The sequence below is a fragment of the Mixophyes fleayi genome, chromosome 1 (genome assembly GCF_038048845.1).
Source record: "Mixophyes fleayi isolate aMixFle1 chromosome 1, aMixFle1.hap1, whole genome shotgun sequence".
Taxonomy (NCBI): domain Eukaryota; kingdom Metazoa; phylum Chordata; class Amphibia; order Anura; family Limnodynastidae; genus Mixophyes; species Mixophyes fleayi.
In genome coordinates this window covers 187,707,583-187,726,726 of record NC_134402.1, presented here as the reverse complement: position 1 = coordinate 187,726,726, position 19,144 = coordinate 187,707,583, and the positions used below count along the sequence as shown (strand labels likewise).

General features: G+C 43.0%; 1 protein-coding gene across 2 annotated transcripts in view; it reads right to left on the bottom strand.

Moving 5' to 3' along the window:
* TMPRSS9 (transmembrane serine protease 9) overlaps nt 1-19,144 on the bottom strand; it is a 113,417-nt gene that overhangs the window by 17,436 nt on the left and 76,837 nt on the right. For both annotated transcript variants that reach the window (XM_075204643.1, XM_075204644.1), the window contains exon 11: nt 2,106-2,448. In XM_075204643.1, the coding sequence (XP_075060744.1) occupies nt 2,106-2,448 (343 nt within the window). The remainder of the gene's footprint in view (nt 1-2,105; nt 2,449-19,144) is intronic.

Sequence of the window (19,144 nt, the reverse complement as noted above, 5' to 3'; positions counted from 1 at the left end):
GTAGGGTTGACATGAATATTCTGGTGCCAAATCTATAAAAATAAAACAAGGGGGGGGGCTGCTTGTATGGGAAAAATAGTCTTTTTTTATTAAATTAAAATTCTATTAATTTAATTTCATGTCTGGGGTGGTGGTGGTGGGGGAATGTCTATATATGAAAAGGGAAGGCTGGTTGGGGGGAGCAGGCTTATTTATCAAGTGTACACATGCTATAAATTTAGTGTTGTTGGTTGGTTGGGGGTAGGGTGGCCTAGTGTTTACTCTATTGCTCTGCTTTCCAGGAGGTGAATAGTAACTCTCTTTTCCGAACAGGGCCCCAATGTTCCAGGATCTGGCAAAGCAGCAAGTGAGCGTAAGACACCAGCAGCAGCACCAGGTAGGCAAAGCTGCAAGAACAGGTAGGAGAGAGCAGCACAGGGGTGTAGAAAGCGTTGGTAAAGGTCGATGCCCTGGGCAAAAGAGAACACTTTTTTTAGAGTGTATGGGCTAGATTTACTAAGCTGCGGGTTTGAAAAAGTGGGGATGTTGCCTATAGCAACCAATCAGATGCTAGCTTTCATTTATTTAGTACCTTCTACAAAATGATAGCTAGAATCTGATTGGTTGCTATAGGCAACATCCCCACTTTTTCAAACCTGCAGCTTAGTAAATCTAGCCCTATGTCTTCAAATCTTTTAATGCCTTCACTGAATGGGGTTAGTTCACTAAAAGTGATCTATCTCCCCCATCCTGCCACCTAGACACTGAAGGGGCACTCTCATTTAAAAGAAGGGAGGCCCCTCTCTCAAATTATTTGTCCATTAAAAATTATTATCTGGTGATCACCAGACAATAATACCCCTTCACTATAGAAATAATTAAAAAGTCCCAGGATAGGTGAGAAGAGCACAGATCCCCCCCACCCTGGCTTCAAAAAACCATAAAGGAGCCCAGGATGGAGAAGGGGCATTGTAAAGCACAGATCTCCCATATCTTGGCATCTACAGATACATGGGCATCCTCGTTTGAAAGAGAGGAGTCCCCTTTATAGTTATTATCTGGTAACCAACAGACAATAATACCAATAATACCATACTCTACAGAAAGCATTTAGAAGTCCGGAGAAAGGTGTGGGGGCATGTTATAATGCCCTCGTCTCCCCCATCCTGGCTTCAGTAAAACTCAGGAGTACCCTGGAATGATGCAGTAGGTTGCCTAGTTTTCAAAATGGTATGCCTTGTTAGGCTATCTATATTATTCCTACACATATTATGCATTTTATTAAAAACTGTGCAAACTAGCAAAAATAAAAAATGGATTATCATTTTCAAATTTTATGATGGATAACTATGCGTAAAATCCTATCTTTTGTTTTTTTGGAAAGATGGATTGATACCAAAGCAACAAACAAAGTATTTGGTGGTGGTGTTTATAATAAAAAATATATACTTTTTTCCAATTTCAATTAATATAAACACTTTTTTGCTCATTTTGGGAAAAAAAATTTGGTGTTGTTTTGGTGTTTTTTTTTCAAACACCTTAAAAAACAAAACCACCCCAAAAAAAAAGAAGTACCTCTCATTGTTATGTTGTGTATGCAGTTTTGTATTAGATAATCCAGCACCTCTCTTGTTAGGATATTACCCATGTGTGCTCCTGTTGCATACCTGGGAATATTATACTTCTATTTTTGATAAAAGTACTACTGCGTCAAAAACTAAATCCTTAAAATTTAGTTGAACATGAGAAAGTCCCAAGTATGTACAAATCTCTCTTCCAATGATATATTATATTTTTCAGTAGAGCAGACAACAAGGCAATATTTTGCGGAGTAAAACTACTTTCCTATAAGATAACACGATTGGTGTCTGGTGTGTAAAGAACCATAAAATTTACAGTTGTCAGGGCACAATCCAATATGTTAGATAGAATTTGGCATTTGATTACAATTACATTTGTTTGGCTAACAATGCATTCCATTGTCGTACTATCTACGAATATCAAAAGACTGCTGCCTTTCAGTCTGTGAGTCTACCTTCTCATGGAGTAGCCTTACAGATCTCAGATCAACATTTCCACACACCAGACATTCAGTTTTCTTTTTTTTTTTCATTCAGACTACGCACCTTGAGGCTTAGATGTGCTGAGGGGTTTCTGGGTTGGTTTTGCTGGCATGGTGCTGCTGCCTGGCTTGGATTTGGTTGTGGTATGCCTAGTCAGTGGTCGAGCAGTAGTGGCTTTGGGATTGGTTGTCTTCTTTAGACTACTGGTGGTAGTAATCAAGCTTGTTAAGGGGTCCAATAGTGTAGGTGCTGAAATGACATCCTGAATCCAGTTTCGAACCATGCTCACTCTCACATAGACCCCAGGTCTTCTGGCTTCTGCACATCCCACTCCCCAGCTCACAATGCCTGCCAAAAAGAATTTGCCTGATGCTTCCTCACACACCAGAGGTCCCCCTGAATCGCCCTGTAAATATATATAAATGATATATTGTATGTTGTTCCTTTGCAAACATTTTAGTCAGAAGTGCCTAATATTGATGACCACATGTAATTAAAGAAGAAGTAAAGCATATTTAGTCATTATGATTATATCCCCCCCAAACCATTGTTAAAAAAGTGCCCTATTTAGTGAACTGAGTTTGAGTTGGCTATTCAGTGTCACGGGCACTAGGAGTCTTTACCCAGGGATCACCAGGTGATAGGCTTACCAGAGCAGTATAGGTGGTAATATGGTACTCTGGTAGCAGGGTGATCACGGAACAGGAAATAGCAGATGATGAGATGCTCAGGAAAGTCTATGACTAGCAGCACTGGCAATATGGAGGTAGTAATACACGAGGAACTGTATGGACAAAGGACACGTGAAGGTAGTCAGTGGTCTGCGGTAGCAAGTTGTACCACTGCTATAGTGAGGAGGAATGTCCAACAGAAACGAGGAGGTGATGAGAGTCAGCGGTCTGCGGATAGCAAGTTGTACCGCTGTCTGAGTGAAGGAATGGAATCCAAATGGAGGTATCCGGGGAGTCAGTGGTCTGCGTTAGCAAGTTGTACCACTGCTATGTGAGAGGATACTGGAGCAGGTGAAACTGGAAACAGGGGTCAGTGGTCTGCCACTAGCAAGTTGTACCACTGAATATATATGTGAGGAGGTGCACGGGGAGAGACTGCAACACAATATATACACGGGCACCTTGACTTTGATCCACAGTAATATGCACAATATAAATGTATAAATGACTGAACAACACTGCCAATATAGAAAGTCTCTTGAAGTAATCCAGCATGAGATAACACAGTCAATGATGGCAATAGACTCAGCGGATAGTACACTCCAGAGGAGAACCAACACAGTCCAGCAAGGTATGCAATACACAGCACAGTCAATGGGAAGTATGCATACCGTGGTTCAGGAGAAGGCAGTCAGACAGAAGTGCAGAGATACCTGAACGGCAGGAGGCCGGCAGGATGCAAAGTCCCTGGATGGGTGAAGCGGTGGTCTAGCAGGTGCAGCGCACAGGTAGGTAGACCAGCAGGGAACCCAGGAAGGCGTGGAGAGCGGATCAGCAGTAGATGGATGCGTAGCGCTGAGAAGTAACAGCAGCGGGTCTCTGCGGGAACACGGAGGTAGCCAATAGCAACCAGCAGGTGCAGTAACGATGGGACACCAGAGCAGAGTTGAACTGGAACAGTTGATCACGGAGAGTAGCGGGTAGCAATAGTGGCAGCAGACTCAAGGAAACACGGGAGAGTTGACAAGGACTGAAGACTGAAGCGCACAGAGGCAGCGGATAGGAATCAGCTAAACAGTCACGATGAAACACAGACGGGTTGCAGGTTGAAGACTGTAGTGCACGGAGGCAGCGGATAGGAATCAGCTAGCAGTCACGATGATGAAACACAGACGAGTTGCAGGTTGAAGACTGTAGTGCACGGAGGCAGCGGATAGGAATCAGCCAAACAGTCACGATGATGAAACACAGACGAGTTGCAGGTTGAAGCCTGTAGTGCACGGAGGCAGCGGATAGGAATCAGCTGGCAGTCACAATCATGAACAGGTGAGTGGATGTGAATGAAAGACTGTAGTGCACGGAGGCAGCGGATAGGCATCAGCTAACAGTCCCAATGATACAAGGTAGAGTTGAAGTGGTTAGGAGACTGTAGTGCACGGAGGCAGCGGATAGGAATCAGCTCACAGTCACGATGATACAGTAGATGGTAGAAGTGGTATGGGAACCACAGTAGTAGAAGTGGTTTGGAAACCACAGAGGTAGAAGTGGTTTGGAAACCACAGGAATCAGCTGGGCTGAATAAACGAGGAAACACAGGAACACCTTCAGAGACTCATGGGGAATGAGACTCCAAGATCAGGCAACGTGGTGTTGACCACAGGTGCTTAATATAGGGAGGTTGCCTGATCTGCCAATTAAGTTAAAGGAACATACACTGAAGGTTTGGAAAGGGCTGCGCATGCGCAGTCCCTCAGGATAGAGGACGTCCACGGTTCCTAATAGTCCGGGAAGAAGCACTCACAGTCCGGTGAGTGACAGTACCCCCCCTTTTAAAGGTGGGCACAGAACGCCTGGAACCGGGCTTGTCCGGATTTTTGGAATAAAACTTCTTCAGAAGGGCAGGAGCATTAAGATCTTCAGCTTTGATCCATGAACGCTCTTCAGGACCAAAGCCCTTCCAATGAACGAGGAAACGGAGGACTCCTCGCGAAATTTTTGCATCCAATACCTCAGTAATCTCGAAATCCTCCTCCTGATGAACTTGAACTGGCTGCGGTGCTGAGGGAGGAGTCGAGAAACGATTGATAATAAGAGGTTTGAGTAAGGACACATGGAAGGCATTGGAAATCCGAAGATTCTTAGGAAGAAGAAGTTTAACACATACTGGATTGATAACTTGAATGATCCTATATGGACCAATAAAACGAGGGGCGAATTTCATAGATGGAACCTTCAAACGAATATTTTTGGTAGATAACCAGACACGATCTCCAATTTTTAGTGGTGGAATAGCCCGCCTCTTCTTATCTGCGAAAGACTTATATTTATTAGATGTCTTCTTTAAACAGGTTTTGACCTGAGACCAGATATTTTTGAAGGTTTGACAAGCAGTCTCCACAGCAGGAACTTGGGTGGGCGGGAGGGCAGGAAATTCCGGAAAAGACGGATGGTGACCGTAGACCACAAAGAATGGAGTTTTGGATGATGACTCATGGTACATGTTGTTATGGGCGAATTCAGCCCAAGGGAGCAATTCTACCCAGTTGTCTTGGTTGGCTGAAGAGAACATCCTAATAAAAGTCTCAAGATCTTGATTGACTCGTTCCGTTTGTCCGTTAGATTGCGGATGGTAAGACGATGAGAGTGCTAATCGTATGCCCAAGGTTTTACAAAGGGCCCGCCAGAATCTGGAAACGAATTGTACTCCTCTATCCGACACAATCTCAGACGGACATCCATGGATGCGGAAGATTTCTTTAATGAAATGTTCAGCCAGAGTAGACGAGGAAGGTAAACCGGACAGAGGGACGAAATGGGCCATCTTCGAAAATCTGTCTACCACTACCCAAATAGTATTGTGATTCTTACTTGGTGGCAAATCAGTAACGAAATCCATACTAATATGGGTCCAAGGCTTGGACGGAATGGGTAGTGGTCGCAGCAACCCTGCTGGAGTTCTGCGGGAGGATTTGAACTGAGAACATAAATCACAGGAAGCAATAAACTCTTTGACGTCTCTCCTCATTGAAGGCCACCAGTAACTACGAGAGAGAATCTCAAAGGTCTTGTGTTCACCGGCGTGTCCAGAAAAACGAGAGGCATGGAACCACGAAAGGATTTTCCTCCTCAGAGTAGGAGGCACAAGGGTCTTCCCAAATGGTAGCATTTTGGTGGATGAAGCAGCCAGAGAAATACATTTGGGGTCTAGAATAGCATGGTTGGGAACCTCTTCTACATCAGAGGACGTCACAAAAGCTCGAGATAGAGCGTCAGCTTTCTTGTTCTTAGCGGCTGGTTTGAAGGTTATAATTAATTCAAAACGGGAAAAGAAAAGAGACCATCTTGCTTGACGAGGGTTCAAGCATTGAGCAGATTGCAAATATGACAAGTTCTTATGATCCGTGAAGATCGTCACCGGATGGCGAGCTCCTTCCAACAAGTATCTCCATTCCTCTAATGCAGCTTTGATGGCCAGCAACTCCTTGTCCCCGATAGTATAATTTTTCTCTGCGGGCAGAAGACCCCGAGAGTAGAAGGCACAAGGATGTAATTTTTGTTGCTCCGAGCGTTGGGAGAGAATAGCTCCTAAGCCCACATTAGAGGCATCTACTTCTAGGAAGAAGGGGAGTGTCACATCAGGCTGTCGCAGAATGGGAGCAGACGAGAAGGCCTCTTTGAGGATTTGAAAGGCTTGGAGAGCCTCAGATGACCATTGCTTAGTATTAGCCCCTTTCCGAGTTAGGGCCACAATGGGAGATGCAATGGATGAAAAGTCTTGAATGAAGCGTCTATAGTAATTGGCAAAACCTAAGAAACGCTGGATGGCACGAAGAGTAGTTGGCTGAGGCCAATGTAGTACAGCATTTACTTTGTCTGGATCCATCTTCAGGCCAACTCCGGAAACTATATACCCCAAGAATGGAATCTGGGGTAACTCGAATGAACATTTTTCCAATTTACAGAACAACGAGTTTTTCCGTAGTCTGGAGAGGACCTCTGCCACATGTTGGTGATGAGAAGGCAGGTCCTGTGAGAAGATCAATATGTCGTCTAGGTAGACAACGACACATACATATAATAAGTCCCGAAAGATCTCATTGATGAAACCCTGGAAAACAGCGGGGGCATTACACAGCCCGAAGGGCATTACTAAATATTCGTAATGCCCATCTCTGGTGTTAAACGCGGTCTTCCATTCGTCACCGGAACGGATTCTAATTAAATTGTAAGCACCACGAAGATCCAACTTAGTAAATATCCGAGCTCCCTTGATGCGATCAAATAGCTCAGTGATCAGCGGAATGGGATACCGATTCTTGATAGTAATGGCGTTGAGTCCACGAAAATCTATACAAGGGCGTAATGATCCATCCTTCTTTTTGACGAAGAAGAACCCAGCTCCAGCGGGAGAGGTGGAAGGTCGAATGAACCCACGCTGGAGATTCTCCTGTATGTACTCAGATGTGGCTTGAGTTTCAGGTAACGAGAGAAGATAGACCCGACCCCTGGGAGGAGTCTTGCCAGGTAGAAGGTCGATCGGACAATCCCAAGAACGATGAGGAGGAAGACGTTCAGACTGAGCTTTATCAAACACATCGGCAAATGAAGCATACTGAGGAGGGAGTCCCGGGGAGGAAGATGAGATGGAAGATCGCTGTACTTTAAGAGGAATAACTTGAGAGAGACAACGATGGTGACATTCAGACCCCCAAGACGTAACTTGAGGGGTGCGCCAGTCAATCTGGGGAGAGTGACACTGAAGCCATGGAAGGCCTAAGACAATCGGACTTGTCGTAACTGGAAGAATTAAAAACGAAATTTCTTCATGGTGTAGTACACCAATCTGAAGGGTTACTGGAGACGTACTCTGGGTGATGAGACCATTGATGAGGCGTGATCCATCTATAGCCGTCACAGTAATGGGTGTTTTTAAAGTGATCACTGGTAGGGACCATTGATTCACTAGTGATTTAGAAATGAAATTTCCTGCTGCTCCGGAATCAATCAATGCCTGTGACTCAAAGGATTTGGTAGCAAAGGAAATCGTAACATCAAAAGCGCAGACTTTAGATTTCATAGACAATGGAGAGGACTCCAGGGACCCTAACTTCACCTCTCCAGAACTAGTTAGGGCCTGGCATTTCCCGATCTCTTAGGGCAAGAGCTGAGCATATGCGTGGAATCAGCACAATAGATACAGAGTCTATTCTTTACTCTTCGTTTCCTTTCCTCTGAAGATAATTTGGAACGTCCTATCTCCATGGGAATCACAGAGGATGGAGCTGGACGAAATTGAGGGTTTAAACGAAGAGGTGCTTTGACAGCTGTTGTTTTCTCAGACTCTCTTTCACGAAATCTCATATCTACACGATGGCAAAGAGAGATCAAATCTTCTAGTGACGAAGGAAGCTCTTGGGTAGTCAGTGCATCTTTAATTTTATCGGAGAGCCCCTGCCAGAAGGCGGCAACTAATGCTTCAGTGTTCCACTGAAGTTCAGAGGCTAAGATCCTAAATTGAATGACATACTGTCCTACTGTATGGGAGCCTTGTCGCAAACGAAGAATGCTGGAAGCAGCGGAGGTCACACGACCTGGTTCATCGAACACACTTCGGAACGTGGAAATGAATTTGGCACTATCTTGTAGAATTGGATCGTTTCTTTCCCACAGGGGGGAGGCCCAAGCCAGGGCTTGTCCCGAAAACAATGAGATAAGATAGGCCACTCTGGAACGATGGGTAGAAAAATTTTGAGGTTGGAGTTCAAAATGGACTGAACATTGGTTAAGGAAACCTCTACAAGTTTTGGGGTCCCCGTCATATTTTGACGGAGTAGGCAGGTGAAGCGTAGGAGCTGTAGACACCTGGGATGGCACTGGGGAAACGGAGGAAAGCACAGGAGCTTCAATATTAGCTGTAACAGTCTGTCCAGATGTTCCTTGGGAGGTTAATGATTGGTAACATTGAAGTAACAGCTGTTGGCGAGCATCCTGTTGCTCCACACGGCTGACCAGATGCTGCAGCATCTCTTTAGCAGTAGGTTCCGTATCTGGGTCTGTCATGGCCTGATCTTACTGTCACGGGCACTAGGAGTCTTTACCCAGGGATCACCAGGTGATAGGCTTACCAGAGCAGTATAGGTGGTAATATGGTACTCTGGTAGCAGGGTGATCACGGAACAGGAAATAGCAGATGATGAGATGCTCAGGAAAGTCTATGACTAGCAGCACTGGCAATATGGAGGTAGTAATACACGAGGAACTGTATGGACAAAGGACACGTGAAGGTAGTCAGTGGTCTGCGGTAGCAAGTTGTACCACTGCTATAGTGAGGAGGAATGTCCAACAGAAACGAGGAGGTGATGAGAGTCAGCGGTCTGCGGATAGCAAGTTGTACCGCTGTCTGAGTGAAGGAATGGAATCCAAATGGAGGTATCCGGGGAGTCAGTGGTCTGCGTTAGCAAGTTGTACCACTGCTATGTGAGAGGATACTGGAGCAGGTGAAACTGGAAACAGGGGTCAGTGGTCTGCCACTAGCAAGTTGTACCACTGAATATATATGTGAGGAGGTGCACGGGGAGAGACTGCAACACAATATATACACGGGCACCTTGACTTTGATCCACAGTAATATGCACAATATAAATGTATAAATGACTGAACAACACTGCCAATATAGAAAGTCTCTTGAAGTAATCCAGCATGAGATAACACAGTCAATGATGGCAATAGACTCAGCGGATAGTACACTCCAGAGGAGAACCAACACAGTCCAGCAAGGTATGCAATACACAGCACAGTCAATGGGAAGTATGCATACCGTGGTTCAGGAGAAGGCAGTCAGACAGAAGTGCAGAGATACCTGAACGGCAGGAGGCCGGCAGGATGCAAAGTCCCTGGATGGGTGAAGCGGTGGTCTAGCAGGTGCAGCGCACAGGTAGGTAGACCAGCAGGGAACCCAGGAAGGCGTGGAGAGCGGATCAGCAGTAGATGGATGCGTAGCGCTGAGAAGTAACAGCAGCGGGTCTCTGCGGGAACACGGAGGTAGCCAATAGCAACCAGCAGGTGCAGTAACGATGGGACACCAGAGCAGAGTTGAACTGGAACAGTTGATCACGGAGAGTAGCGGGTAGCAATAGTGGCAGCAGACTCAAGGAAACACGGGAGAGTTGACAAGGACTGAAGACTGAAGCGCACAGAGGCAGCGGATAGGAATCAGCTAAACAGTCACGATGAAACACAGACGGGTTGCAGGTTGAAGACTGTAGTGCACGGAGGCAGCGGATAGGAATCAGCTAGCAGTCACGATGATGAAACACAGACGAGTTGCAGGTTGAAGACTGTAGTGCACGGAGGCAGCGGATAGGAATCAGCCAAACAGTCACGATGATGAAACACAGACGAGTTGCAGGTTGAAGCCTGTAGTGCACGGAGGCAGCGGATAGGAATCAGCTGGCAGTCACAATCATGAACAGGTGAGTGGATGTGAATGAAAGACTGTAGTGCACGGAGGCAGCGGATAGGCATCAGCTAACAGTCCCAATGATACAAGGTAGAGTTGAAGTGGTTAGGAGACTGTAGTGCACGGAGGCAGCGGATAGGAATCAGCTCACAGTCACGATGATACAGTAGATGGTAGAAGTGGTATGGGAACCACAGTAGTAGAAGTGGTTTGGAAACCACAGAGGTAGAAGTGGTTTGGAAACCACAGGAATCAGCTGGGCTGAATAAACGAGGAAACACAGGAACACCTTCAGAGACTCATGGGGAATGAGACTCCAAGATCAGGCAACGTGGTGTTGACCACAGGTGCTTAATATAGGGAGGTTGCCTGATCTGCCAATTAAGTTAAAGGAACATACACTGAAGGTTTGGAAAGGGCTGCGCATGCGCAGTCCCTCAGGATAGAGGACGTCCACGGTTCCTAATAGTCCGGGAAGAAGCACTCACAGTCCGGTGAGTGACATTCAGACAGTTTCAACCCTTAGGACAGGCTCCAAGTCCTGATAAAATGAAAGTTAATGTGTGTGAGTACTACTCACCAGGTAAGTTGGCAAATATTACTACTCCAAAAGTTTAGAATGGAATCCGGTTTAATTAACATTTCACGGTCTATCAATTTGATGCAATAAGTGGAGCTTTTTGTGGACACGAAAGTAGCACACACTTTTGCATCCAAAGTTTCACTTATCAAGCCCTAAACATATCCCCCAATTCAATGGGAGAGTCTGCTTGTCGGACTTCATGCAAAGAGTGTGAGATTTGATGAGCTGGAAGGTTGGACCCAACATTAAAACTTTTACTTGCAATGTTAAACAGCAGCTGACTATTTTCTGCAGCCTTGCTCCTCCAGATATCAAGGGACTACATATTCCAACATGTATGACAGCAATTGACTGGGTGTCTACAGCTGTTTTCTGCAGCTTTGTTCGTCCAGCTATTGCTTAACCAGAAGCACCAGCATGCCCTTCCAGTCAATGGCTGTCAGTGCATGCTGAAACATGTTGTTCCATGATATCTTTAGGTCCAGTATAATGGACATGGATCCCTAAGAGTTATATCCATTATACATATTAAACAAGACAAAGTCACATATTTTAAAATAAACTTTAATTAAAAAAAAAACAAAAAAAAAACACTAACCGAAATCCCTCATTTACCACTTAATAATGTAAGATAAAATCTTTTTTCCATCATAGCCAATGATGAAAAAAATATTTTTACATAATCCAGTTGAAAAAATTAAACCACCCTGTGATAGGCAACTCCAGACTGCTAGCTAAGAGCACTGCAACTGAATGGCTGAATTCGCTGGGAGTGTCTCATTAACTGTTCAGCCAATCACAAGTGTTTGGTTAGCATGTGGGCTTATGAATGGCTGTGAGCCTAATGACAGTCCAATTCAATTCATGGGTGAGGTTTTTTTTCAATTAAAATGTATACATTTTATTTTTTATGTATTTATTATATATTGGTATAATTGACATGGTTCTTAGGGACTCCTTACCATTATCTTGGGATTACTGAGGTGGTAAAGCTGACCAAACTTTTATTATTATGCCAGCCCCATTATCCAGTAGTTTTCAGTGCAGGGCTGGTAGTCTTTTGGGGATGCTATTTTTTGCAGCACCCCCTTTCCCATAGAGGCTGCACCCTCCACTGATCTGACAGAGGCTAGTTCCCTTTATGACAGGGAGACTCAACACTACAAGCATATCTGTCATAGTGAGAAACAGATTTATTTATTTTTATTATTATACAAGCAATAGAGAACTTATCGCTCCATTCTATGTCTCAACATTGGATATAGAGTTATAAAAAACAAAAAGTTTATTTGTTACCTTTAAAAATAGACTTGCCACAAAATATAAAAATGTAAGTGATTAGAAAATACAGTTTACAGTGATTGTGATAGATTAAAATCATAAGCCTCCCTTATCTTTTTGTGATTGGAAAACTAATATCCATATAATAATATAGTAAATGACAGATCTAATATCACTTATTGTCTAAATTATTGCCCTGTAGGTATCTTCCTTAAATAGCTCCTATTTAATGTTGGTAGGATAGTCAGTGATGTCTACTTCAAATTCATTTAATTTTAACACATTATTGCCAAAATTACCTACATTGTTATCATTACATTATAAAGTCTAATATCAAAATCTTATGAGTGATATAAATTATATTTTTAAAAATCATCAATCCTTCAACTCCATATAAAACTAAGGGGTTGCTTTCTAGTAAAGCAAGGGGGTGATTTTTTTAGTGGAAACCAGCCCCAGCTGTGTAGCACCTTACTGGTATAGGAATTTAGGGGAGTGGAGCCTACTGCCCAAGTTTTGATTTTTTTTTAAAGACTATTGATTTGAAGATCAGCATATGACAAACATAATACAAATATGGTACAATGTTGAACACAGTAATATGATGGGCGGCATACAAGAAGGAAATAACAAAGTCGCCATTGAGGACATATCACAAAACCATAATGCAGAGCCGACCAGAATATTTGACTACAACATTCGCTGCTCAGATTTGAATAAAATATAGTTAAGTTACAAACAAATGTGAAAACAAGGGGTGGTAGGGGAGGGCGGTGTGGCCAGTTGCCAGAAGGTATGGATGGCAGTGAGGGGAACAGACTAGGAGGACCAATCAGAAAGTTATGCTGAAAATGGAAGGTGTATATTTATACATGAATCTCAAACCTCCCAAAGTGTGTTAAAGGATTTGGAGTAGTTGCGGAGAATGGTTGGCATAAAATCCATTTTATATACATGCCATATTCTGTTGATAACTGATTGCATGGAAGGACTGTGTGGTTGTCCCAGGTAGTTGCAATCTGACATGTAGCTGCAGAGATGATATGTCAGAATAATTTGTTCTGATACCTGGTGGCTGTTGGGACAGCAAGTGTGAGGAGGAACATTCTGGGGGAGAGGGAACATTGAGATTCAACACCACAAACAAGACGATTTTAATCTCTAGTCAGAATGCAGATAATTTGGGATGTTACCATCAGATGTGGACAAATCAACCATCTGTTGGGCAACCACTCCAACATCTGCTTGACAAATCGGAATATTTTATTCAGTCTGGTAGATACCAGGTACCAGCAAAAAACAAGTTGGAAAGCATTCTCCTTTATCCTAACACAGAACAAGCTAGATGTATTTTCTCTTGTTACTCCCAATTCTCATTGCCCAGATCTTCCTCTTAGGCTTGCTTGTTCGGGTCTCTTGTAGCTGGCCCTCTAAGTTTAAGTTCCTCGGATAATAAATAAATTAGACCTTTTGTCGATGAATGTCTAAGGGTAACAGACTCAAAGTTGAATAGCGGTCTGGCAATAAAAAGTGATGTAACTGATGAATAGAAATTTCTCAGTTGTAGGAACTGAAAAAGATATTTCCTTGGGATGTTAAAATTGTTTTTACTTTCATCAAAAGAAGAGAAAGATGGATCCCTGGCGATATAATTAATATATCTAATAATACTTGCTCCCCATGACTCAAAGTAGAGTGTGTTGCAGGGAGAGGGGAGCCCAGGGTTGTCAAAAAATTGTAACTATGGAAACTATTAATTAGTATATAAATTCCATTCAAACATCTTTTCCTGGGAAAGAAGTTCCCAGGCCAAGTTGTTTGGATGGAATTGGTGAAATAGATTTCTTTGAATACTAAAGTAATATAAATATAGTGATATTGAAGTGTATTTGTGCTTGAATCCTACTGTCTCTGAATCTTCATCAGATTCAGACAAGAACAATTCATTGTACATAAGTGAAATGAAATGAAAAGGTACTATTGCACCCGCCCAATCCTTTGTATAGAAAGGTAATATGGGCACGAAAATTCCTTTATTTGAGAGGAAGAAGGAGCAATTAAATGAGTAAAGTTAAAAATGTATTCTGTTTTGACTGTATTACATGTGAAAACAGGAAAATGACTAGGCCCTTTAAAGTATTAAAAAAAAAATATGCTGTTAATCTCAATCTACTTATTAGATAGTATTTTACACAGTGTAAACACTTTATGACTCAACTGTACTCATTATTTACTGTAAGACTGGGTACATAAAAATAAATTTTCTCCCGATGTGTTATTTATAACGATTTTGCCAACGACTGATTTTAAAAAACCCCGATCATTATGCTGATTCATGTGTACACACTATACACATTTTACAAGATTTACCTTCAGATCTGTGTCTTTCATCTGTCATAACCATTGACTGAAAAGATCATAACTCTGTAAACTCTATGGAGATACTGATCATGGGTGCCATACACACTGCAGAATTGGAAGGACATAATTCTATCGAGATTTTTAGTTTGGTTTAAAAATCAAATGAAACAATACGATGTGCTTTGGAACAATCGCTCATCGTTACAGTGTACACACTAATGCAATTTCAGGCAGAACTGACATTTATCGAGTGATTAGCCCGATAATCGTCTGAAAACCTTGAAATGTCTACCCAGCCTAAAACAGTTTGACTGAAAGAAATGGTCTGTTGAACTTATTGTGACATTTTTTTGTTGCTTGGATCTAAATTGAAGCATTTAAAAACCCCCACGGTAAACCCTGCATTGACCCTTTGAGAAGGGCTTCCTGAAAACTCTAGTTCTTATGGGCACTTACATGTCTCTTGAAAACAGAGTCCCTAATTTCTGTTCTGTAGTAAAAGAAGCAACATACATTAAAATAAAAAAATTGCTGTTTTTTTTTTTTTGGGGGAGAAATTGGTTTCCAATTCTTTTATTTAGTGATTTCAGGAATCCTATTTTGAGGAATGTGTTTTTTGCTAGTTGTCATTTTCCATCCCCTGTTATCTGAAAGTAAATGTGGAGATCTCCCAGGTCTGGCTTTTCTGTCTCCAGTCTTCCACAACCCAGTGCACATAGGGATCAAGGCACCAGGGCATGCCCTGCTTGTCTTACAGTCCCATTCACACCTAATCCTGCAGTCGCTGGCTGACTGTACAAACCACTTTTTGTCAGCGTCTCTGACATGTATTACTCTCTTTCAGTTATGTCTGGTATCACTCTTAACTGTATTGACTGTCATATTTTTCTGAACATATTTAGCACAGGTCTGTCAAACCCATATAAAACCAGGTGGAAGCCCTTTTGCGGTTTCCTTGAACTTACACTTCAACTGATGTTCTAACTGGAGGCTATCTAAGTGTGCTTTATCACTCGGAATTACCTGCATATCTTCATTGTCTATTGCATGCGGTCAATTGGATAATAGTTGCTTTTTTGTGAGGTCTAACCATCTGTATAACGTTAATTACAATATTAACCTCATAATAGCCTATTCTATGATGCTGATGACATTCAGCAGTTTTTGAAGGTTCTTTGAACCTGGTTATATGTCTATGTGGGATATTATGTATAAGTCTCAAGTGATACTGTTTTAATAATATATATATATTTCTACTATGACATTTATAATGAGATTATGCCAATGATCTAGTCTCTTGATTGTTAAGTCTCCTTTGATATTTTATCTATTTAACCAGAATTTACTGAAACAATTGCCTATCATATCTATTGTTGATACACATGTATTTGTAATAAATTTTATATCGATTTGAGTTTTGCGCTATCTTATCATATTACAGTAGTTTTTATAATATTGACGGGTCCAGATCCCGTCTAGACAGCTGCATCTCGATCGATTGATATAGGATAACTAGCGCCCCATATATGCGTGTTTGTTTTGATACCATATAAAACCACACTGCTATCTTTAAATGAGAAGATAAGGATATGTCTGATTAATTACGTGTTTGAAACGCAAAGGATTTTTTTATATAATCACATTTATTATTTAAACTCTTATCAGAGCTACATTATCCTGTGACATCCTAATTACATTCCTCATTTAGAGTGGGGTGTATGTCAATGCAGCATAATTATACACATTTCCGATAGTATGTACATCAAAATGCATCTTGTATCTAGATCTGTGTGTATCATAGACTTGCAGCCGCTTATGCCTGGAGAGACAGAGCAGGGCCCTCTATATGTTTTACCCAGTACTGTTTATTAATGTGTTTGTCCCCAATTGTAAAGTGCTACGGAATTTGCTGGCACTATATAAAAGAAAATTTTGATACTTACATCAAATCTCTTTCTCTCAGTCCATTTGGGGGACACGGCTACCATGGGGTTTTGTGAGGGCGCATGGAGTTGACACTTAAATAGTTAATTAACTAAACTGCTGATGACTCTCCCCTCTGCAAGTCCTGCTAACCTCAGTATAATACAAAAGCCCCAAAGAAGGAACCAAACATTCAAACATAAAGCAGAAGAGCAAAAGGGAGAGAACGCAGTGTCCCCCAGATGGACTCAGAAAGAGATTTGACATAAGTACCAAAATCTTCTTTTCTCAGCCATCCAATCTGGAGGACACTGCTACCATGGGAACCTTCTAAAGTAGACCCTAAGGGAGGGATTGCTCAGAAACCCCAGCACGCAAAACACTGCGGCCAAAGGTAACATCCGAAGAAACAAAAACATTGAACTGATAAAATTTAGTGAAGGTGTGATCAGAGGACCAGGTAGCAGCTCTGCACAGCTGATATGCTGAAACCCAAGATGCCCCCACCAAACGCGTGGAGTGAGCAGTGAGTCTCTCTGGCACGGCCTACAATAACTCACATAAGCTTGTCGAATATTTGATGTAATCCAACAGGCAATAGTCTGCATGAATGCCGGCCAGCCCTTCTTATGGAAACCATAAAAGACAAAAAGCGAGTCTATCTTGCAACAAGAAGAGGTCCTGTTTACGTAAGTCCCTCACTACATCCAATGAAGATGATAAGGAAGTCGCCAACAAGGAACCATCCCGAAATGCTGGAACACTATCTCCTGATTTATGTGTAAACCAGACACAACCTTTGGTAGAAAAGAATGCACCGCTCTCAGGTGCCCTACTCTATGAAAAATACAGTAGGGGGGCCTACAGGATAAAGCCCCGAGCTCTGACACTCTACGTTCAGAAGCTATCACCAACAAAACCACCACCTTACAAGTCAAAATTCGGAACTCAACCGAATCCAGTGGTTTAAAAGGTGATTTTTGAACAACCCCTAGGGCTAAATTGAGATCTCAAGGTGCTAAAGGCGGTACATAAGGAGGTTGAACATGCAACTCTCACTGAAGGAATGTCTGCACTTCAGGAAGAATAGCTAGACAGCGATGAAAAAACACAGATAACGCAGGGAATTGAACCTTCAGAGAACTGAGGCGGAGCACTACATCCAAGCCGTCCTGGAGAAACGAAAAGAAACGAGACAGACAAAATTATGTCATCTGACACGAATGAAGCTCACACCATTTCTCATAGGCCCGCCATACTCTATAGGAAATGCGTGCCAAGGTCGGCTTTCTGGCTTTCATCAAGGTCTACACTTGGCTTGCCATATACTGGCCTCAACAGCCACGCCATTAAAGCAAGCTGAACTAAGTCTGGATGATGAAATGAACCCTGACCCAGAAGGTCAGATCTGAGAGAGAGTGGCCAACCCGGTCTGTCCGCAAACAGAAGAATGCTGGAGAACCATACTCTCCAGGGCCAGTTGAGCGCCACCAGAATTACTGGACGGCCCCTTAGTAAAACCCTCTGAAGCACTCGCTAAATCATGGGAATGGGAGGAAACAGATATCCCAGCCGAAAATCCCAATCCATGGTCATTACATTTACCGCTGCTGCCAGAGGATCCCTGGACCTTGCGCAAAACCTGGTTACATGGTGATTGTGACGTGAAGCCATCAGATCTATTTCAGGAAGGCCCCATCTGCCGACTAGATCCTGAAAAATTTGAGGATGTAATGACCATCCTCCTGGGAGGATCGCATGTCTGCTGAGATAATCCGCTTCCCAATTTTCCACCGCAGGATTAAACACTGCAGATATCACTGGAACGAACATCTCTGCCAAAACTAAAATCGTGTTTGCCACTGCCATTGCACCTGCGCTTCTTGTACCGCTTTGGCTGTTTATGTATGCCACTGCCATGGCATTGTCTGACTGAATCCAAGTCAGCTTTCCTCTTAGAAGGAATTGCGCCCCCCGAAGAGCCAGAAGGATCGTCTTTAGCTTGAGTACATTTATCGGTAGGGATGCCTCCTTCCTGGAGATGAGGATGGAGGACCACTGTCCCCCACGCCCTCGGGCTGGCATCCATGTTCACTAAGACCCATGACAATGGACTATCTCAATCTCAAATGCTCTGGTTCTGCTCACCACTGGAGGGAGAGAAGGGCCACCCTGGATAGATGAAACCTCAGAGATTCAAGATGGAGGGGAGAAAAACCTGTGGATGGAAACTGGCCATATGGGAGGGTCTCAAAAGAAAAAAACATCTGGCCCAGGAGCTTCATGCCCATCAATATGGAAGGAGGAGCCTCTGCACCAAGGTCCTGATCGCACAGGCATTGTTGTCTTGCAGAAACACCTTCTGCTGACTGGTGTCCATCAGAAGGCCCTACAAAATATCCTTTGAGAAGGAATCAAATTGGATTTTGGATAATTTATAATCCATTTATAATCCATTCGTGCTATTCTACCACCTGAATGATCAGGAGAAGATCAGTTCCAGAATGTGCTTCGTACAGACTTTGACAAGGAGATCGTCCAGATACAGAATTATGTTCACTCCCATCGCTCTCAGATGGGCGGCCATGAATGACATAATCTTCATGAACACGCGGGGCGCTGTGGAGAGACCAAAAGGAAGCGCCCTGAATTGGAAATGGTCTCTTCCTATCGTGAAACGAAGGAGAGACTGATGCCCGTTCCAAATGGGGCTGTGTAGATAGGCATCTTTGATGTCTATCGACACCACAAACTCCTGGGGTTCCAGCCCATTGATGACTGAGAGGACCAATTCTATCTGGAACTTGTCCATACACAAGTGCTG